The sequence below is a fragment of the Jaculus jaculus genome, chromosome 1, assembly GCF_020740685.1.
Source record: "Jaculus jaculus isolate mJacJac1 chromosome 1, mJacJac1.mat.Y.cur, whole genome shotgun sequence".
NCBI classification, from domain to species: domain Eukaryota; kingdom Metazoa; phylum Chordata; class Mammalia; order Rodentia; family Dipodidae; genus Jaculus; species Jaculus jaculus.
The window spans coordinates 150,378,578-150,399,428 of record NC_059102.1 but is presented as its reverse complement, the minus strand read 5'-3'; the positions used below and the strand labels follow the sequence as shown (position 1 = coordinate 150,399,428).

At 52.7% G+C, this 20,851-nt stretch overlaps 2 protein-coding genes across 3 annotated transcripts; both read right to left on the bottom strand.

Annotated features, from left to right (window-relative positions):
* Positions 1-320: 320 nt before the first annotated feature.
* Positions 321-2,899, bottom strand: Dnlz (DNL-type zinc finger). 2 transcript variants are annotated; one of them, XM_045139294.1, is made up of 3 exons: positions 2,192-2,560; positions 1,591-1,730; positions 321-596 (listed from the first exon to the last, which is right to left on the bottom strand). In XM_045139294.1, exons 1-3 carry the CDS (start codon positions 2,423-2,425, stop codon positions 428-430), a joined length of 543 nt encoding a protein of 180 aa, XP_044995229.1. In that variant the 5' UTR covers positions 2,426-2,560; the 3' UTR covers positions 321-427. The 2 variants fall into 2 exon arrangements, with proteins under 2 accessions (XP_044995229.1, XP_004654135.2); XM_004654078.2 differs by lacking the exon at positions 321-596 and having other exon boundaries at positions 1,606-1,730; positions 2,188-2,899.
* On the bottom strand, positions 2,623-20,348 carry Card9 (caspase recruitment domain family member 9). The gene is made up of 13 exons (XM_004654077.2): positions 20,256-20,348; positions 18,682-18,883; positions 17,202-17,339; positions 14,888-15,192; positions 14,595-14,774; positions 14,326-14,469; positions 13,894-14,019; positions 6,866-7,057; positions 6,327-6,368; positions 5,856-5,904; positions 3,664-3,737; positions 3,103-3,179; positions 2,623-3,012 (listed from the first exon to the last, which is right to left on the bottom strand). Exons 2-13 carry the CDS (start codon positions 18,863-18,865, stop codon positions 2,913-2,915), a joined length of 1,611 nt encoding a protein of 536 aa, XP_004654134.1. The 5' UTR covers positions 18,866-18,883; positions 20,256-20,348; the 3' UTR covers positions 2,623-2,912.
* Between the last annotated feature and the right edge of the window lie 503 nt (positions 20,349-20,851).

The window sequence follows — 20,851 nt, the reverse complement described above, 5'->3', positions numbered from 1 at the left end:
CCTGGCCCACTCCCCTCCTGGGCCTGGAGCATGACAGCCAGCATGTCTGTGGTACTTGGTTTGCTCATGGATGGGAAACCCCCAGTACTGTCCCCAGGTGACACAAGAGGAAGGCTGGGCTCAGAGGAGAGAGGACTCAGGGCCATGTGTCTGACTCAATACCCACCCCCCGCCTCACCTGGATGAGGCCCTGCTGTGGGCAAGTATCAGGCAACTGCTCTGAAGAGGAGGGACAGCCAGGAGGCCAGGGTCCTACAGCTAGAGGGGGTTCTTGAGAGTTGCTCTGACGCTAAAAAGGACAGAGGAGCCAAGGCCCTGCCTGGCGGTGACATCTGTTTACTGACAGGAAACAGGCCAAGCCCAGGAGGTCCCCCCTGAACAGCAGCTTTTGGGAAAGCTGGAGTGCCCAGCAGAGGGAAGGTGCCAGTTAGCTCTGTTCTGTCTTGCCAGAGCGGGTGGGATCCTCAGCCTCATCCCCTACTGGGGCAGCAGGGGGGTCGGGAGGCTCTGGAGTCTCCAAAATCAGCTGCAGGGACCCCTCATCAGCTACTCGGCACACCTCCTCCCCTCTGGCTGCCAGGATCTCTTCAATGTTCCTGGGAGACAGAGAAGTGGTGTTAGCGTGTGGCCAGCTAGGAGCTGGAGCACTGTCCCCAGTACCCAATGACACCAGGGCCTTGCAAGCACCTCGTGCATTGTGTTAGCAGAGTCACCTCAGGAACCAAGAAACAAGGGAGCGGGTAGCCCCGGCCCCTGCCAAGTGGTGTGTGTGCTGAGAAAGGCTTCAGCCCTGATCTCTCACCCTAGTACCCAACCATTCAGTCCTGTGCTGTCCTACGCATCAGCACTGAAGTGTTCTCCGCAGCCTAGATCCAACAGGACCATTGCCAGGCTCAACACCTCCATGTGGATCGTGAAGGACCGATGGCTCTGCCAGCGCTTCCACCTCTGTCCTGTCCTCACAGCAAGACATGGTACTCAGAAGCCACAGGGCATGGCTCTGGGTCCCCAGCATCCACAACCACTCCTGATCCCTATTTTTTGTCCTCCTGGAAATAAGGACATCGGCCCTAATAGGTCAGAACCCATTCCACATGGCCTGACACACACCATCCCATCGGCTGTGGATCTGGAACCCCAGGTCAGCAGAGGACAAGTATTCTCAGCAGAAAGACAAGGCCACCAGACAGGTCAGAGAGCAGCAGAGAGTGAGATGGAGCCACAGAATGGTCCCAGGATGTCCAGATGTGTAGCTGCCACACTTGGCATGAGTCACCTGAAGTTCAAATGGCATGCACCACTTTGTGCATCTGGCTTACGTGGGTACTGGGGAATCAAACCAGGGTCCTTAGGCTTCACCGGCGAGTGACTTAACCACCAAGCCATCCCTCCAGTCCCTGAAGTTCAAATTTAATTGTGTCCTTAATTGACAAGGAAGCTGGGTTTCCCTAGTGGAACCTAGCTCCACCTCCAAGCTGGTGGAGTACACCCCAGGGTGGCCTACAGTGCTGCTGAATGGCCTCCTGGTCCACAAACCAGGCCTATCTGGGACCAAGAACCTCTGTCCCCTCCCCTTCCCCATGGCCTTACCTCTTCCCCTCTAAGTCAGAGAACCAGCCAAGGTTGTCTGCGATGATGTGGTGGTTCTGGCAGCCTGGGCAGGTCACGATGACCACACCCTGATGATAGGCCAGCTTCGAGATGCGCTTGGAAGACCGAGTCCCACAGACCTATCAAGGTCAGAAAGCTGATCAGAAGCTGGCCGTGGTGGTGCACGCCTTTAATTCCAGCACTTGGGAGGCAGAGGATCTCCGTGAGTTCGAGGCCACCCTGAGACTACATAGAAACCTGGTCAGGGGCCCCTCCCAGGGTCCAACCTAAGGCACAGCACCATCCCTTTACCAAGCAGTTCTATCAATCAAAGGTAGTTCCACCCCCTCCTCAATAATCCCATCCCTCCCTAAAGCCTGGCCCTTTAAAGAAAACCACGCCCCCAATGGAATAGAGCCGCTACTTTTCGGCCGACCACGCCTCCAAGAGTAGCCCCACCCTCAGTCGGCCACGCCCTTTAAGGAGGCCCCACCCCGAGGGATGGCTCCGCTCTGGCCCCAGGGCACGTCCCTTCGTGACGGCCGGCCCTACAGCGCCCTCCAGCGTCGTGAGGCCCCGCTGCGCTCCGCCGCACGCCCACCTTGCAGGTGTAGATGAGCTGATAGTGCGCCGCCTCCACGCGCCCCAGCGCCGCCGCGTGCTCCGACCCGGGCCCCGACGCGGAGCTCGAACGTCGCCAACACCACACCCAAGCCCGTCGCCTCTCTGCAGTCCTCAGGAGGGCGCCTGAGCCCCACAACTGCCTGAGACCGGATCCGTGGGGCCATACGCTACGCAGCAGAATCGACACGCGGCCCAGCGCTATCCGCAACATCCCGCTTGCTGTGTCTGCCCGGCCCTCCCGGTACCGCCGCACGCGACTGAAGCTGCAGCCGCCATCTTGGAAGTGGGCACAGCGGCCGGAAGTTAAAGGACGCTTCCGGCCGTGCTCTGCTGCCCCCTGGCGCCGCTCCCTGGCGCACGCTACGGCACTAAATGCCCGATTCTGCGCGCTTGCTTGCGGTTGTGTGCGAGTTCCAAAGTCACTTTTTTTTTTATTTACTTAACTGCAACTTTCACACGCACATGTGGCGTACAATGAAAACGCAGCATCCTTTCAAAAATACATAGATGGAAGATGTGGTGGCGCACATCTTTGATCCCAGCGCTCATGGGAGGCAGAGGTAGGAGGATCTCCATGAGTTCGAGACCACCCTGAGACTACATAGTGAGTTCTGGGGCTAGAGTGAGATCCTACTTCACAAAAACAAACAACAACAAAAACAGATGTTCGCGCCGCGGCACGGAGGGGTCTGCACGCGCTAGGAGCCCTCGGTGTCGGTGTTGTCGCTGCCCGTGGTGTTCCCGCGGTCCTCCTCGCCCTGCCGCCAGCCGTTCTGCATCTTCCTGAGCGCCCGCTTCCTGGGGGAGGGGTGCAGTGGCGTGGGCAGCAGTTCCTGCTGGGCTGCCCCCTCCCCCCCCTCCCGGCAGCCCGCAGCCCGTCTGCCCCACCTGCGGTAGTTTTCGAAGCTCTCCTTGAGGCGCCGCCGCTCCTTCTCCGGGGGCTCGCCGCTGCTGGGGCCCGAGATCTGCAAGGGGGCAGGCCCGGGAGTCCTGCTGGACTCTGGGGCCTCCCACTCCACCCACCCCAGCTGTCCAGCAGGGGGACGCAGAGCCCATCTGCCAGCGGGGCCTGTTGCACCCCGACGTGACTGGACATTGGACTGTTCTGAGTGCACACCTGAGTCAGTCTGACCTGGCCACAGTGGCCCTTTGGCTAGGGGACTCCTGTGCAGTGGACAAGGAAACCGAGTCCCCATGCATTGCTGCAAAGGCCCTCAAAACCATAAACGGGGAGATGACTGCCCCATCGTCAGCCTCCCCCTTCCCCAAGTCTGAGACTCGGGCTCCAGACACTCCACCAAATACTTGTACACACACACACACACACACACACTGCATACACGCAGCTGTTTAAGCGTTCAGATGGAGGTAGCCCCTCTCCAAGATCAGCCACTTAGTCCCCACAGCCAGGGGAATGCCAGGGTTGCAGGGACCCCCAAGCAGCCTTACATAGGTCTGTGAAAGTTGTTCCTTGTCCAGAGTCACAAAGGACTGTTCCGGGCTCTCCCTGTCCACCAGGCCGCCTAGAAGGAAGAAACTGTTCCTGTGGAGCCGTGCCCAACATGGCCACCACCTCCCCCTGCCCACTGCCCACTGTCACTATCCCCTGCAACCTCTCAAGATTTTATAGGTCCTCACACAAATCCAGTGAAAATTGCATTTCTGATAAGGAGACAATGATTCCTTTTATTCTGGGGGGGGGGCCTCAGCAGGGCAGAGGCTACTGGACACTAGAACTGTACCAATACCCCTACCATCAACAATTCACTCACTCCTGGAAGATGGCTGTCCCCCCAAAACACAAAAACAGAGTGGTGAGAAAGACCCTTGGACCCTAGGACATTTTATTCATGTGTCCCTCAAGCCTAGCCAAACTCAGTGTCAACAGTGGCTAGGCAGCATTTTTTTTAAATTTGCTTATTTTTTATTTATTTATTTGCGAGCAATAGCAGGCAGACAGAGAAAGAGGCAGACAGTGAGAGAGAGAGAGAATGAGCGCACCAGGGCCTCCAGCCACTGCAGATGAACACCAGACACGTATGCCCCCTTGTGCATCTGGCTAATGTGGGTCCTGGGGAATCGAGCTTCGAACCTGGGTCCTCAGGCTTCACAGGCAGGCACTTAAGATGGCTTAACCACTAAGCCATCTCTCCAGCCCTCTAAGCAGCATTTTTGAAAATTGATTTTGTATTTTTTAGAGAAAGCATGAGAGAGAGAGTGTGTGAAGATTGGCGTGCCAGGGCCTCAGCCACTGTAATCAAACTCCAGATGCTTGCACCACCTAGTGGGCATGTGCCACCTTGTGCTTGCCTCATCTTTGTGTGTCTGGCTAACATGGGATATGGAGAGTCAAACATGAGTCCTTAGGTTTTGCAGGCAAGGTAGCGTCTTAACTGCTAGGCCACCTCTCCAGCCGTGGGCAGCATTTTTTGCCTAGTGGCTCCCAGGGTCGGGATGGGAGCAGCCTCAGTGGAGGCGAGGCAGGCACACAGCAGTCCTTAGGAGAGTAGTCCAGGCAGCTGGACCCCTCAGGATGCATAGAGCCTAGGTAGACCAGGGCTTGCACTCCCAGATGGAAGGTGCTGATGCCCAGGAGGGGCTCCACACATCCAGACATTTAACTATATCATACCTAGGGGGACTTAGGATGTCCTCCCATCACCTCCCACTTTCATGGTATCTGCCTTCTGCCATACATTTTGGGGAGCTGGTTATTCTTGAGTCCTCCCACCTCTGCCTACACAGGTCTCAGTGGCCTCAATTTGGTGTCTCTTGGGCTGCGGCAGGTGGCCCACCCCCACACTTCTCCCTCTGTGCCACTTGTTCCTCTTTTGGACTCTGGGGCCTCTGCTTGGAAGCTGGGGTCAGGCCAAACTGAGGAAGTCTGTGTGACTTTCCATGCAAGCCCTCAGGCACCCCTCTTCCCCACACCAGGGCCCCCCACTTCCCACCTGACCCATCTCCCTCCAGCTCCTGCCCTCCTCCTGACTACCTGGAGATACTGTGGGTTCTGACCAGTTTCCCCCTCCCCAGTCCCATCTCCAGAACTAACGGGCCAGCCCTGCCTGGTAGCATGTCACTACGAACAGTGCACACTGCCTCTTAGCTTGCTGCCCCAAACACAAGTTGGTTCCCAGGGTTTATGCAGGGCAGGGGGGTAACACACCTACTATCTCTTGGGCACCTGCCACCTTGAGCTTCAGGTTCAAATGATTTTTTTTTTTTTTTTGAGAGAGAGAGACAGAAAGAGTTAGTGAGAGAGAAAGAGAATTGGCACATCAGTACCTCCAGCTACTGCAATCAAACCCCAGATGCATGTGTCACCTTGTGTGTCTGGCTTATGTGGAATCATGGGTCCTGAGGCTTCACAGGCAAGCGCCTTAACTGCTAAGTCATCTCTTAAGTACCCGAATCAGTCTTTACTGTTCTCTAGGTGTCCTTGAGCTTTTAACCATGACCCCAGCCTCACTTTCCCCATCTGTTGAGTGAGGGTGTGAATGCTAACTGATGAGATGGTGTGAGTCACACAGTTATATGTGCAGGACAGGGCCAGGGCTCAGGGAGGCCGGCAGTCTACAGCCCAGGTGTCCCTGGGATTGGGGGAGGTCACCCAAAAGGATATGTCACCCTTAAGTCCTCACCTTTGTCTGAGAGCTGGGCGTCCTCCTCCAGATCCCGGGGCAGTGAGAGCTTCCAATAGAGACAGGCCATCCAGTTAAGCCATGGTGTAAGTCACCATTGCACCTCCAGGACTGGACCTGACACAGCCTATAGTCCACCCAGTTCCTGCCTCAGCTGGCACAGCCATCACTATCACCTCTCTGCACAGAGCTCCTCACAGACTCCGGCTGCAACCAGGCCAGCGGGGCAGGAGGAGTCCACTCTGAGGGTCCAGGAGATGGGCACTATCCCTCCCTGTCACATTACCCGTGAGCGAACAGACACCTTAGTGTTGGGCTAGCATTCTTCCCCGTCCTGCTCAGCATGGTGGTGGTGGGGGCAGTTGGGCACGGCCCAAATCAATAGAACAGGACTGTGTGCGGGGATGAGGGTGGGACCTGGTAGAGGCCAGGGAAGGGCCCAGGGAAAGTCCACTCCAGAATCACACTCACCTCTTGGGAGTTTCTGGGTGAGTTGTCCTCCAGGTCAGAACTCTGTGGCCACAGAAAGGGGGGTCAGTCAGCAAGCTATAGGGGTTCCAAACCACCCAGGCATGGGGTGAGCAGAACATGGTGAGGGTGTCAGCCCAGCTTCATCCTCTAGGGAAGCCTTACCTATGTCTCAACCACACCAGGCCCTGGCTCCGAACCTTCATCCTTTTAATACCACAGCCCTGCCAGACCACCCGAGGGTCATCACTTGGTCAAGGCCACTGTCCAACAGTCCCATTTCCACCTTGTACCTTGAGCTGCATCTGCAGCTGTCACTCTACTAGGAGGAGCACCACAGAGAAGAAAGGGGGTTTAGCAAGGCCGAGAGACTTGTCGAGGGCACCAGGTCATTGGCCACGCCAGGCCACAGCTGAGCATATCCAAAGCTGCACAACCCCGTTCTGGGGATGGGCCTGGCCCTTGTGTGGCCTGCACTCACGTCCCACCCAGATCTCTCACTGCCCTGACTTCCCGGGGACGGGGATGGTGCGGAGGCCCACCAGCATGAGCACGTCCAGCTGCTGCTGCTTGAGACTGCCCTCGGCGGCCAGCAGCCGGCCCTCGCACTGGAAGAGCTGCAGCTGCAACTCGTCCGCCTTCTCGCTCAGTGCCCGGATGTGCTTGCGCAGCTCATCTTTCTCTTGAAAGCCCTGGGCACACTGCTTGTGCAACTCCTCTTTCGAGGCCATGGCCTGCAGGGACAGCACAGGGTATCGCCCTCAGCACGGGGCCAGACCAGAGGCACAGTCTCCAACCTCCACTCGAGTGTGGGCTGGCACTGCCTGGTGATGCAAGCGATTTGCTGCCCTTGAGGGACTGGAGAGGGGCTGTCAAAGCAAGGGAGGGCTCCCCACAGAATGTGCGACCAACGCAAAGAAACTGGGCGTGGTGGCACACACCTGTAGCCCCAACATTTGGGAGGCAGAGTAGAAGGATCGCTGTGAGTTCAAGGCCAGCCTGGGGCGATAGAGTGAATTCCAGGGCAACCTGGGCTAGAGTGAGGCCCTAACTTGATAAAACAAACGAAAATCTCCATGCTCATTGGTCAGGATAGTCCCTGGGGACCTATATCACCGAAGAACTCCTTCCTCCCAAAAGTGGACAGTTGTCACATGTCGATGCTCATGCATACATGTGTGTTGCAAATTGTGGATGCAGTTTAACACTAAAACTATGATCTACAGCTGCGCAAGCATCTTTACAATTAAAACCATGATTTTCTTTCTTTCTTTCTTTCTTTCTTTCTTTCTTTTCTTTTCTTTTCTTTTCTTTTCTTTTCTTTTCTTTTCTTTTCTTTTCTTTTCTTTTCTTTTCTTTTCTTTCAAGGTATAGTGTCACTCTAGCCCAGGTAGCCCAGGCTGACCTGGAATTCACTATGTAGTCTCAGGCTGGCCCTATACTTACAGCAGTCCTCCTACCTCTGCCTCCCGAGTGCTGGAATTAAAGGTATACACCACCAGGACTGGCATGACTTTAAAAATTTTTTTGTTTTTTATTTGACAGTGAGAGAGAGAGAAAATGGGTGTACCAGGACCTCCAGCCACTGCAAATGAACTCCAGACATATGTGCCACCTTGTGCATTTGGCTTACATGGGACGTGGAGAATTGAACCTGAGTCCTTTGGCTTTGCGGGCAAGTGCCTTAACTGTTAAGCCACCTCTCCAGCCCTTCCTCTTTCTTCTTTTTTTTTTCCCCTCCCCTCAAGGTAGGGTCTCACTCTAGCCCAGGCTGACCTGGAATTCACTATGTAGTCTCAGGGTTTCTGTGAACTCATGGTGATCCTCCTACCTCTGCCTCCCAAGTGCTGGGAGTAAAAGCATGCACCACCAGTCCCAGCTTTATTTTTCAATTTTTATTTCTTTTGGTTTTTCAAGGAAAGATCTCGCTCTAGCCCATGCTGACTTGAAATTTACTGTGTAGTAACTGGGTGGCCTCGAATTCACAGCAATCCACCAACTATTTGCTTCCCCAGTGCTGGGATTAAAGGTGTATGCCATTACACCTGGCTATTTTTTTAAAAAAATATTTATTTATTTTTGTTTTTTCGTGGTAGGGTTTCATTCTAGCTCAAGCTGACCTGGAATTCACTATGTAGTCTCAGGGCAGCCTCAAACTCATGGCAATCTTCCTACCTCTGCCTCCTGTGTGCTGGGATTAAAGGCAAGCACCACCACGCCCGGCAAAAAAAAAAAAAAAAAAATTGTTTTATTTTTTTATTAACAACTTCCATGATTGTAAGCAATATCCCATGGTAATGCCCTCCCTCCCCCACTTTCTCCTTTGAAACTCCACTCTCCATCATATCCCCTCCTATTTTATTTTTATTTTATTCTTATGTTGAGGGCGAGAGAGAGAGAATGGGCATGTCAGGGCCACTAGCCATTGCAAATGAACCCCAGACGCAAGTGCCACTATGTGCATCTGCTTTACATGGTTCTGGGGAATTGAACCTAGGTCCTTAGGCTTCCCAGGCAAGCACCTTAACCACTAAGCCATCTCTCCATGACCCTTTTTGGTAATTTTCTTTTTTAAAAGGATTTTTTTTGAGGGGGGGGGGTTCAAGGCAGGGTCTTGCTGTAGCCCTGGAATTCACTATGTAGCCTCAGGGTGGCCTTGAACTCATGGTGATCCTCCTACCTCTGCCTCCCAAGTACTGGGATTAAAGACGTGCGCCACCACGCCTGGCCCTAAGATTTTTATTTATATATTTGCAAGCAAAGAAAGGGAGAGAGAGAGAAAGAGGGGAGATAGGCACATCAGGGCCTTAGGCCTCTGTAAACAGTGGGGAATTGAACCTGGACTTTGTAAGCAAGAGCCTTTAATGGCTGAGCCATCTCTCCAGCCATATAATATATATAATATTCTATATATAATTTGTTAAAAAACGGTCCCATACAGCCCTAACCCTTGAACTTGCCCTGTAGCCGAGGATCACCTTGATCCTCCAGCTTCCACCTCCCAAATCCTGGAATTATATGAGTGTGACACCACACCTGGTTTTTTCAAACAGGGTCTCTCACACTGTAGCTCAAGCTGGCCTGGAGCTCACTATGTAGCCCAGGTAGGTCTTGAACTCACAGCAATTCTCCTGCCTTAGCTTCATAAGTGCTGGGATTATAGGCATGCATCACCATGCCTGGCTAGCAGTATTTTTGTTGTTGTTGTTGTTGTTTCTTTGTTTCTTTTTTCTAGCAGCATTTTTTTTATGCCTACCCTCCACTGGGGGCCCCTGAGGTGTGAGAAATGGATGTACAAGCAGAGAAGGGCCAGAGCCCACACAGGACAGAATAGACTGTGACTCTACCACATCACAGTGCAGGGGACACCCAAAGGCTGGGAGCAGTGGAGCCCAGATGACCAGGACATGACCAGCAACCGGCTCCGTGCTTCATTTCTGTCCCTGTTTGCGATTCTGGACCTCCTAAAGGGAATGGAACATGGTGCCCCTGGCCATCCCAGGGGTGCCTGCCCCGGGAGCTGCTGTCAGCTTTTTGCCCGCAGTCCTGTCAGACACAGCTAGCAGCTTGCTCTCACTGGCAAGGTCTCTGGCCCTGCCCCTGCCTGCAGAAATCTCTGCAGCTGCCCTCCTGCACCAGCTCAGAGTTTCCCCGTGAGTGTGGTGGTCCTCCTGCTCTTACCCAAGTGGCCCCCAGGGTCAGCTCCTAATACACACCGCTGAGTTAGCTCTGGCACGTGCTGAACACCAATTGTACTAGGATGGCCCGCACACCGTGAGGCCCATGCAGCCCCACACGGAGACACTTTGTGCCAACCATAATAATTCAGCCAGCTAAGACACCTGCGGTCCTTTCAAGCGAATAAGTAAAATATAAAACAAGATGTATAGAAAACTTCTGCTTTTGTAAAACAAGATGTACAAAACAAAACTGTATGTGTGCAGTGTCCAGCAAAGCCTGGGAGTTGAGGAGGTTGCTCAGTGATTAAAGGCACTTGTTTAAAAGTTGGCCCAGGTTTGAGTTCCCAGCACCCACGTAAAAAGCCACACATAGAAAGAGGTACAAGGAGGGCTGGAGAGATGGCTTAGTGGTTAAGCGATTGCCTGTGAAGTCTAAGGATCCCGGTTTGAGGCTTGACTCCCCAGGACCCACGTAAGCCAGGTGGTGATGAGTCTGGAGTTCGTTTGCAGTGGCTAGAGGCCCTGATGCACCCATTCTCTCTCTCTCTCTCTCTCTCTCTCTCTCTCTCTATCTATCTCTATCTCTATCTCTATCTCTATCTCTATCTCTCGGCCTCTTTCTCTCTCTGTCTGTCTGTCACTCTCAAATAAACAAACAAACAAAGAGGTACAAAGAGAGCTGGGTGTGGTGACATATACCTTAATCCCAGCACTCAGGAGGCAGAGAGAGGTAGGGGGATTGTCATGAGTTTGAGGCCATCCTGAGATTACCTAGTGAATTCCAGGTCAGCCTGGGCTCAAAAAAACAAAACAACAAAAAAAAATGGTACAAGGCATCTGGCAGCAAGAGACCCTGGTATATCCATACACACATGCATGTACACACAAATAAAAATATTTTATTTTTATTTATTTATTTGAGTGAGAAAGAAATAGGCAGAGAGAGAGAGAGAGAGAGAGAGAGAATGGGTGCGCCAGGGCCTCCAGCCACTGCAAACAAACTCCAAATGCATGTGCCCTCTTGTGCATCTGGCTAATGTGGGTCCTGGGGAATTGAATCTAGGTCCTTTGGCTTTGTAGGCACATGCCTTAACTGCTAAGCCATCTCTCCAACCCCAAATAAAAATATTTTTTTAAAGCAAACAAAAGTCTGGAGCAAGTGCCCAAAGGGACCTGGAGATGGGGGTAGGATGGGAATTTGGGTTGGGTGTGGAGAGAATATTAACTTCATTATTGTTTCCACTTTCAACATTACTTCTGTCATTTAAAAATGCTTTGGGAGCCGGGCGTGGTGGCGCACGCCTTTAATCCCAGCACTCGGGAGGCAGAAGTAGGAGGATTGCCATGAGTTCAAGGTCACCCTGAGATGACAGAGTTAATTCCAGGTCAGCCTGGACCAGAGTGAGACCCTACCTCGAAAAACCAAAAAAAAAAAAAAAAAGCTTTGGTCAAGCTGCAGAGATGGCTTAGTGGTTAAGGTATTTGCCTGCAAAGCCAAAGGATCCCGGTTCAACTCTCCAGGACCCACATAAGCCAGATGCACAAGGGGGTACATGCATCTGGAGTTAATTTGCAGTGGCTGGAGGCCCTGGTGTGTTCATTCTCTCTCTCTGCCTCTTTCTCTCTCAAAAAAGTAAAAATAAAAATAAAAAATTTGCTGGGTGTGGCTACGCATGCTTTTTAATCCCAGCACTAGGGAGGCAGAGGCAGGAAGATCACTGTGAGTTCGAGACCAGCCTGAGACTATGAGTGAATTCCAGGTCAGCCTGTGCTAGAGTGACACACTACCTTGAAAAACCAAAATAAATAAGTAAATAGTTAGAAAAAAAATGGTTTGGATGTGGGTACTGGGGAGTTGAACTCTGGTTGTCAGCCTTTGCTGGGCAGTGCCTTAACTGCCAAGCCACCTCTCCAGCCTGTGGTGAAGCTTTTAAGTGCACGTGTGAGATTTATCTTCCTTATGAGTCAGTGTTTTATTTTATAAAATAGAAAAAATGATGTTTGTAAGTGGGAATGTGAAGTATTTTCAATGTGATAGCTTCTAGGAGGATTGGCAATGAGAAAAGACAAATACATATGTATGCATGTTGGTTTTGTCTCACCAAGTCTATCTTTGGTTGGTAAACATTTTAAACATCTGTTCTAGTGTGCAAATACGATAGTTTCATATAAAATAAACAATCTTAAAATTAATATGCTAGCCTTGCCTACTGTGAATGTATTTTATTCAGAGACTATGTATAAATACTCAAAAGTAGAAGTCATGGTCAGTGTTGTAAAGAATTTTATTCTGATAAATGAGAAACTGGATATGATGGCAAAATAACTATTTTCTCAATAAAATTTTAAATTGCCAAAAAAAAAAATGGTTTGGTTATGCACTGTAAGCCCAAAGGAATCTGTCACTGTGGGCACAAAAGCACTGTACCTCCAGGAGCCAAAGATGGGTAGATGCTGAGCATAGCTCAGCTCAGTCCAGCTCAGTCTAACTTAGCCTAGGGATATAGCTCAATCATAGAGAGATTGCCTAGCATGTGTGAAACTCTACGTTTGATTCCTGGCATTTTAAAGCTAATATAAAACAATGAAATGAGGGCTGGAGGGATGGCTTAGCGGTTAAGGCATTTGCCTGCAAAGCCAAAGGACCCAGGTTTGATTCCCCAAGACCCACGTTAGCCACATGCACAAGGGGGCACGCACATCTGGAGTTCACTGGCTGTAGGCACTGGCACACCCATTCTCTCTCCCTCTTTCTTTGTAAAATAAATAAATAAATAAAATATTAAAACAAAAAAACAGGGCTGGAGAGATGGCTTAGCAGTTAAGGCCCATGTAAGCCATATGTACAAGGGGGCGCATGCATCTGGAATTCCTTTGCAGTGGCTGGAGACCCTGGTGCACCCATTTTCTCTCTCTCAAATAAATAAATAAATAAAATATTTTTAATCTATTTAAAAAAATAAATAAGGGCTGAAGAGATGGCTTAGTGGTTAAGTGCTTGTCTGTGAAGCCTAAGGACCCCGGTTCTAGGCTCAGTTCCCCAGGACCCACATTAGCCAGATGCACAAGGGGGCGCACGCATCTGGAGTTTGTTTGCAGTGGCTGGAGGCCCTGGCACGCCCATTCTCTCTCTCTCTCTGTCTCTTTCTCTCTCTGTCTGTTGCTCTCAAATAAATAAAAACAAACAAAAAATTTAAAAAGCCAGTCATGGTGGCACACGCCTTTAATCCCAGCACTCGGGAGGCAGAGGTAGGAGGATCACCGTGAGTTCGAGGCCACCCTGAGACTACAGAGTTAATTCCATGTCAGCCTGGACTAGAGTGAAAGCCTACCTTGAAAAGCCAAAAAATAAATTAATTAAATAAATAATAATAGGGCTGGAGAGATGGCTTAGCGGTTAAGTGCTTGCCTGTGAAGCCTAAGGACCCCGGTTCGAGGCTCGGTTCCCCAGGTCCCACGTTAGCCAGATGCACAAGGGGGCGCATGCGTCTGAAGTTCGTTTGCAGAGGCTGGAAGCCCTGGCGCGCCCATTCTCTCTCTCTCCCTCTATCTGTCCTTCTCTCTGTGTCTGTCACTCTCAAATAAATAAATAAATAAATTTTAAATTAATAATAATAATAATAATAAAATGAGCTGGGTGTGGTGGCACAAGCCTTTAATCCCAGCACTCGGGAGGCAGAGGTAGGAGGATCACCGTTGAGTTTGAGGCCACGCTGAGACTACACAGTGAATTCCAGGTCAGCCTGAACTAGAGTGAGACCCTACCTCAAAAAAACCAAAAATAAATAAATAAAATAAAATATATAAAAACGTTTTGACCTTTGCCTACTCTCACACCCACACAGAAGGGGAGAAACTCACACTCTACATCCTTTCCCTCTGGTGCCTACCTGGTCTCTCTCAATAGCAACCTCCTCCATCTGCTGCAGGATGGCCTCGATGCGGTCCTTGTACATCTTGGAGTCCTTGCGCAGGGCCAGGCACTGCAGCTCAAACATCTCTCTCTCCTCTGTGCACTGCAGGAGGCAGCTGCTCAGCACCTCCTCTTCCCTTGCCCATCTGGCCCCTGGGCTGGACTCGGGGTGAGTGTTCAGGAACAGGCCAACTGGGACAAGGGGAAGGGCACAGGAGGTCCCCACTACGGGCCAGGCCAATCAAAGGCCATTTGACCTCAGGCACTCTAAAGCCCAAAGGTGGACCTCACCATGGGCACGAGCAGACTGGGTCTCTAAGAACCAGGGCTGGGGAGATGCTGAACCAAGACCCCAGCACCTGCCTTCCAGGTGCCCAGTGGACCCTGCCAGCCTGCCCTGCTCTCTCACCCGAGTACGAAGGGTCTCGGCCTGGCGGAGGTCCTTGCGCAGGGAGAAGATGGTGTTGACCTGCTCCTGGTTCTCCCTCAGTGCCTGGCGCCAGTCCTTTTCCAGCACCTGTATGTAGGGGCTGTTCCGGTCCAGTTTCCGCTCCTGAAGGTGGTGAAGGGCATCGGCCTGGCTGGAGAGGTCCCTGTGGCCCTCCTGCACCCCCAGCTGCGGTCGCTTACAGCCCTCTGTGGCCACCCAGCTGGGTGCACACGGCTTGCAGCCCTCACCTGCACAGAGTTCTCCAGCTCCTGCACCCGGGCCTGCAGCAGGACCTTCTCCTGCTGCAGCTCCCACAGCAGCTCCTGGCTGGGCCGCTGCTCCATGGCGTGCCTGAGCTTCAGCGTGTGTTTGCGCTCCACCTTGCAGTCATCCTCTGCCTTCATGAGGCTGTGCCGCAGCCGGTCCACCTGCGGGCGGTCCGGTCAGCTGCAGTTTCCCAACGACCCCCACCCCCCGCCCGCCCCAGGCCAGGCAGCCGGGCTGCCCCCCACCACGGCCCTCAGGCGGGACGTGTCATCACCTCGAGCTGCAGGTCGCGGTTCCGCATGAGCGCCGCACCCTTCTCCTCACTCAGGCAAGCCAGGCGCATGGCCAGGTCGTAGTTCTCGTCCTTGCAGCGCTTCAGCTCCCGGCCGCCCAGCTCGCACTCCTCCTTGAGCCGCTGCACGCGCTCCTGCTGCTTGCGCAACAGGCTGTCCTTCACGCGCAGCTCCTTGATGAAGTCCTCCTTGGAGCTCAGCAGCGCCGTCAGGTCCTGCACCTTCTTCTGCAGCTTCATGACCTCAGTCATCAGCAGCTGCGTCAGGCCCGACTCCCCGGATGCATCTAGGAACCAGGCAGGATGAGGAGGCAGTGGCCCACATTGGCAAGGCCCTGCCTTGGCCTTGTCCAGCCCTGTGTGCTGGAGGACCAGTTGCTGTAGTGGGAGAGGGGGTCACGGCTGGCCTCCCAAAGAGGGAAAACCAGCAGGAAGGTCCCTCAGGGCTGAGTGTGTGTGTCCACCAGGCCCGTTGTACCTGGCTGCCATTCCTCAGGAAGAACAAGACGGAGATTCTAACTCCCCACCTGAGCCAGGTGTGGTGGTGTACACCTTTAATCCAGCACTAGGGAGGCAGAGATAGGAGGATTGCTGTGAGTTTGAGGCCAGCCTGAGACTACAGAGTGGGTTTCTGGATCCTTTTTTTTTTTTTAGGTAGGGCCTCACTCTAGCCCAGGCTGACCTGGAATTCACTATGTAGTCTCAGGGTGGCCTCAAACTCATGGCAATCTTCCTGCCTCTGCCTCCCAAGCACTGGGATTACAGGCATGTGCCACCATGCCTGACTTCTTTCTCTGCTTTTATCTTGCTTTATTTTGGGGGGTTTTTTATTTTTTAATTAATTTTTAATTAATTTTTTAATTAATTAATTTATTTGCAAGCAGCAAGAAAGAGAGAGAGAGAATGGGCCCACCAGGGCCTCTAGCCATTGCAAACGAACTCCAGATGCATGTGCCCCTTGTGCATCTGGCTTACGTGGGTCCTGGGCAATCAAACCTGGGTCCTTTGACTTCACAGGCAAATGACTTAACCACTAAGCCATCTCTCCAGCCCGGATTTTCAATTTTTTAAAAAAATATTATTTATTTATTTTGAGAGAGAGAAGGCAGAGAGAGAGAGAGAGAATGGGCACACTAGGGCCTCCAGCCACTGCAAACAAACTCCAGATGCATGCCCCTCCTTGTGCATCTGGTTTATGTGGGTCCTGGAGAGTTGAACTGGGATCCTTTGGCTTTGTAGGCAAACACCTTAACCGCTAAGCAATCTCTTCAGCCTGGTTTTTAAATATTTTTGAGATAGGGTCTCATGCTAGCTCAGGCTGACCTAGAATTCATAATGTAGTCTCAGGCTGGCCTCAAACTCCAACCTCTGCCTCCCGAGTGCTAGGATTGAAGGCATGCGGCACCATGCCCAACTTCTCTCTTTTTTAAAAAAAATCACTTATTTATTTAAGAGAGAGACAGAGAGAGAATGGATGTGCCAAGGCCTCTATCCATTGCAAATAAACCCCAGACACATGTGCCACCTTGTGCATCTGACTTATGTGGGTCCTGGAGAATCAAACCTGGGTGCTTTGGCTTTGCAGGCAAGCACCTTAACCACTAAGCCATCTCTTCAGCCCTTTCTCTACTTTAATTAAATTAAATTAATTTATTTGAGAGAGAGAGAAAGATAGAGAGAGAGAATGGGCATGCCAGGGCCTCCAGCCACTGCAAACAAACTCCAGATGCGTGCGCCTCCTTGTGCATCTAACTTACGTGGGTCCTGGGGAATCGTGGGGTCCTTTGGCTTTGCCAGCAAGCACCTTAACCACTAAGCCATCTCTTCAGCCATTCCTCTACCTTTATAAGCATCTTATTGAAATGAATGAGGATGGATAGGCTTGTGGCTAGTCCACCAGGAGAGTGCATCTTCACACCTACTGGAGACTATAAGGCCTCTGCCTTGGGAAGCAGTTAGGCCTTGGAGACTGGATCTTTGGAGGGATACAACCTCTTTCTGGGTGAATAACCCCAGGGAGCAAGGGAGAGGAAGGGAATCTCCTTGTGGAGGTCAGCAGGACTGCTGGCAATACACAGAACTCAGACCCTGGACATCTGAAAGTGACCACCAAAAAACATTACCCTTCTGCGCCACCCCACCCCCATCACACAGGGCTCACACAAGGTTCCTTATCTTGAGGGCATCTACAGGGGCCTGTACCCTGTGCAGACTGCCTGCCACGACTCCATCCTCCATCCAGCCCCATCCCACCACTGAACCTGCTCCCAGTGCCAGCATTGCCTGTGCCTCTCACCAATGATCATGGAGAAGACGCGGGCTGGCTCCTTGCCTGTGACCTTCCTGTACAGTTGTGGGTAGTACAGTTCCAGGCTCTCAAGGAAGGCCACGTAGCCTTTGTGTCCTGTCCGCTGCAGGATGTCCAGGAGCACACCTATAGGCGAGAGAGATGGTTCGGCACTGGCATCTATTTTCTTTCATTCTTTTTTTTTCTTTTTTGGTTTTCTGAGGTAGGGTCTCACTCTAGCCCAGGCTGACCTGGAATTCACTATGGAGTCTCAGGGTGGCCTCGAACTCACAGCGATCCTCCTACCTCTGCCTCCCGAGTGCCGGAATTAAAGGCGTGCGCCACCATGCCCAGCTTGTTTGGTTTTACGAAGTAGGGTTTTGCTCTAGCCCAGGCTGACTTGGAATTCCCTATGTAGTCTCAGGGTGGCCTTGAACTTATGGTGATCCTCCCGAATGCTGGAATTAAAGATGTGTGATACCACGGCCAGCTCATTCTTTTTAAAAAAATATTTATTTGAGAGGGAGAGAGAGAAAAATACAGAGAAGAAAAGAGAGAGATAGAGAATATGGGTATACTAGGGCCTCCAGCCACTGCAAACAAACTCCAGACACATGTGCCACCTTATGCATCTGGCTTTACATGGGTACTGAGGAATTAAACCTGAGTCCTTTGGGTTTTCCGGCAAGCACCTTAACCACTGAGCCATCTCTCCAGATCTCTCCAGACCTCCATTCTTTTGTGTATGTGTGTGGTGTGTGATTATGTGCCTATGTGACAAGAGGTCAATGTCAGGTCTCTTCCTCTCCACCTTATTATTATTTTTTAGTTTTCTGAGATAGGGTCTCGCTCTAGCCCAGGCTGACCTATATTCACCATGTAGTCTCAGGGTGACTTCGAATTCACGGGGATCCTTCTACCTTTGCCTCCTGAGTGCTAGGATTAAAGGTGTGCACTACCACACCCAGCTACTTTATTGGAGACAGGCTCTCACTCACCCTAGAGCTCACCAATTTGGCTAGACTGTATAGCCAGTGAACCCTAGGAATTCCCTCTCTCTGCCTCCCCAGCACCAACATTATAGGTCCGGGTCACTATGTGAGTTCTAGGGATTTGAACTCACGTCCTCATGCTTGCGCAGCCAAGGGCTAGGAGGGCTGCAGAGGGCATGGGCTGTGGGTAGAGGAGACCCCAGACTACTAATGCGCCACCCTTCAACCCTGGGACCTGGGCAGTGGGGTCTCTGCGTGCGATGAGGTCGTCTGCAGGTCTCAGTCTAGGCGGAGACTTCCCCCCCATGCCTCTCTCAGGGCTCTCTGAGGGGCACCAGGCTTGCGTGGTTACATGGGTGTTCTACCATTCAGATGCTCTGTGTGGAGTTTGGGTGGAAGGGGGCGCCAGGGAGCCAGAACGTGCGATGCAGCGGCCTCTAGGCTGGGGCCTTGGGGGTTTGATGCTCCAGAGCCTGCTGACGTGGTGGCGGACTCACCCACTTTCCGCTTGCGGATGACCAAGTTGGGGTCGCTGAGCACCTGTTCCTCGTCATCAGGGTTCAGGACCTTGCACTGCCGCAGATAGGGGGTGATACGCGAAGGGTCGATGACCGAGATGAGCTTCACCCGGAAGCTCTCAAGGGCATTCCAGCACTCGTCATCGTTCTCGTAGTCCGACATGACCTCGGCGGGCTGTGGCTGGGGTTGGGGAGAGCGGCTGAGGCGGTGTCCATCTGCGGCGCTCTGCTGGGCCTCGAGCAGTTGGCTTACAGCAGAACCTAAGCTTGTGGGTGCCAGGCCAGCCCAAGAGACATCTGAGGAGGGCTCAGCCTTATTTCTTTAGAGCCTAGGTAGCTGCCTGGGAATCGCAGAGGCATGGTGACTGCTCCTCCTCAGGCCACTCTGTCAGCCTCGCCTTCCCTGAGGCCTTGCCCTATCCTGCCCTTCTGGTACCTCAAGCTTTTTCCCTTCCCTGAGTCATCTAGACACATGTCAGCGAAGGGAGAGGTGGGGGGGGGGGGTGCCAAAACTGCTGCCTGTACCATGTCTCTCCTTTGGATATCCCAGACTGCCCTGGGGCACCACAGTAGTGGTTAGGAGGCAGGAGACTAGTAAGAGGAGCTTTTGCCTCTGGTGGCCACCCTGTGTGGCACCACCTCCTTGTGTGCCTGTGGATCCTGACTGGCCACTGTCTAAGCAGTGCAGAGAGGCGGATGGGCTGGATGCTTTCTATTTTGCCATGAGGGAGTTCAGACCTACGTGAGACTTCCTCATTCCCTGACCAGGCCCCGGCCTCTGATCCTTCCGTTGGTAGCCAGCCGATGATGCAACAGCTTGCTGGCAGCTGCCCATGTCACTGTACTATTCCGGGGTGGGGAGTGAGAGCTGGCCACAGGAGCGTGTCTGTCACCCTGCCGGGCTAGGCATACTGGGAAGGGCTGGGAAAGAAGGGATCTTCCTCACCCACAGACCAGGAAAGCTACTGTGGCTCTTCCAGGTCTGTAGGCACTGGGCATCAGTAAACCCTGGGCTCTTCTGCCCCAGATGAGCCCGAGACCCTGGCCACATACGAGGGGAGTCAGACTGCCTCTACACAAGGAGTCCAACCGTATTGGGAACAACCACTCCTACCACAGCACAGGTGAAACCCCAGCTAATGGCTTCATTGGCTCTGGAGAGCCCTCCCTGATCCAGCCTTCAGCCCATGAGGAATGCTGGGATCTAGCCCAGAGGAGCTGGATCAACAGGGCTAGAGATGGCTGTGGTCTGCTTCTCTTCTGAGGAATTTCTCAGCCTCCTGCTATACCTCATCATCATCCAGCCCAGTGACCCAGTGGACAGCTCTTGGATCACTGCCTCTCCAGCTCCAGAGCCACAAGGTCCCAACAATGTACTCCTACCGTGAATTAAGCTATAATGAACCAAGACCCACAAGCAAAGGGATGTGCGGAATAGAAGACTGCCTGTGGAGTGCTCAATGCTGCTCTGGGGCACATACCCCTTGACCCCAAGCAGAACCCCCATGGGCTTCCCAGCCACCTTCCAGGAAGGACACCCAAGCCTAGCCTACCTCAGAGTCCTGGCTGGATGTGGACCTGGCTGTGGGCACACCACGAGTCTGGGCCACCAGAGTGTGTGTAGAGATGCTGCTGGTAGTCCTGGCTGGAGGGTGGAGCTGCGTGTGAGTGAGGCTGTGCACTTCCTGATGGCTTCTGGTTAACGCCACAGGGCCAGCCAGTCTTCCCACAGGGGAACAGTCCCTGCTGGTCTGCCTTCTAATTGGTCCACCTGGCACCCCAGGGGTGGGGCAGAGGAAAGTGGAAGTTCTTTGGGAGCAGAAGCAGCCCTCTCTGCCTATCCATCTGTCCAGGGCTGGGGTTCTGGGGCCACAGGGAATTTTGAACCCTTGGCACTGTGGAAGGGAGGTTGGAGACCCTCCTGGGGATGGAGGCTTCTCCAGCACGGTGCTCTGGGCTTTCTTGCCTAGCATCTAGGGGCAGCACAAGGGTGGGGACAGCAGGCTATGGTCTGGCCTACGGGATACAGATAGAAGAACTTAGCCTCAACCCTGAGCAAAGGCTGGCAGTCTACCGTGTAGCACCTAAAGGGGATGTGAACTCTGTGACATCTTCCTCACCCCCATTACTGGGGCACCCCCACACTGCC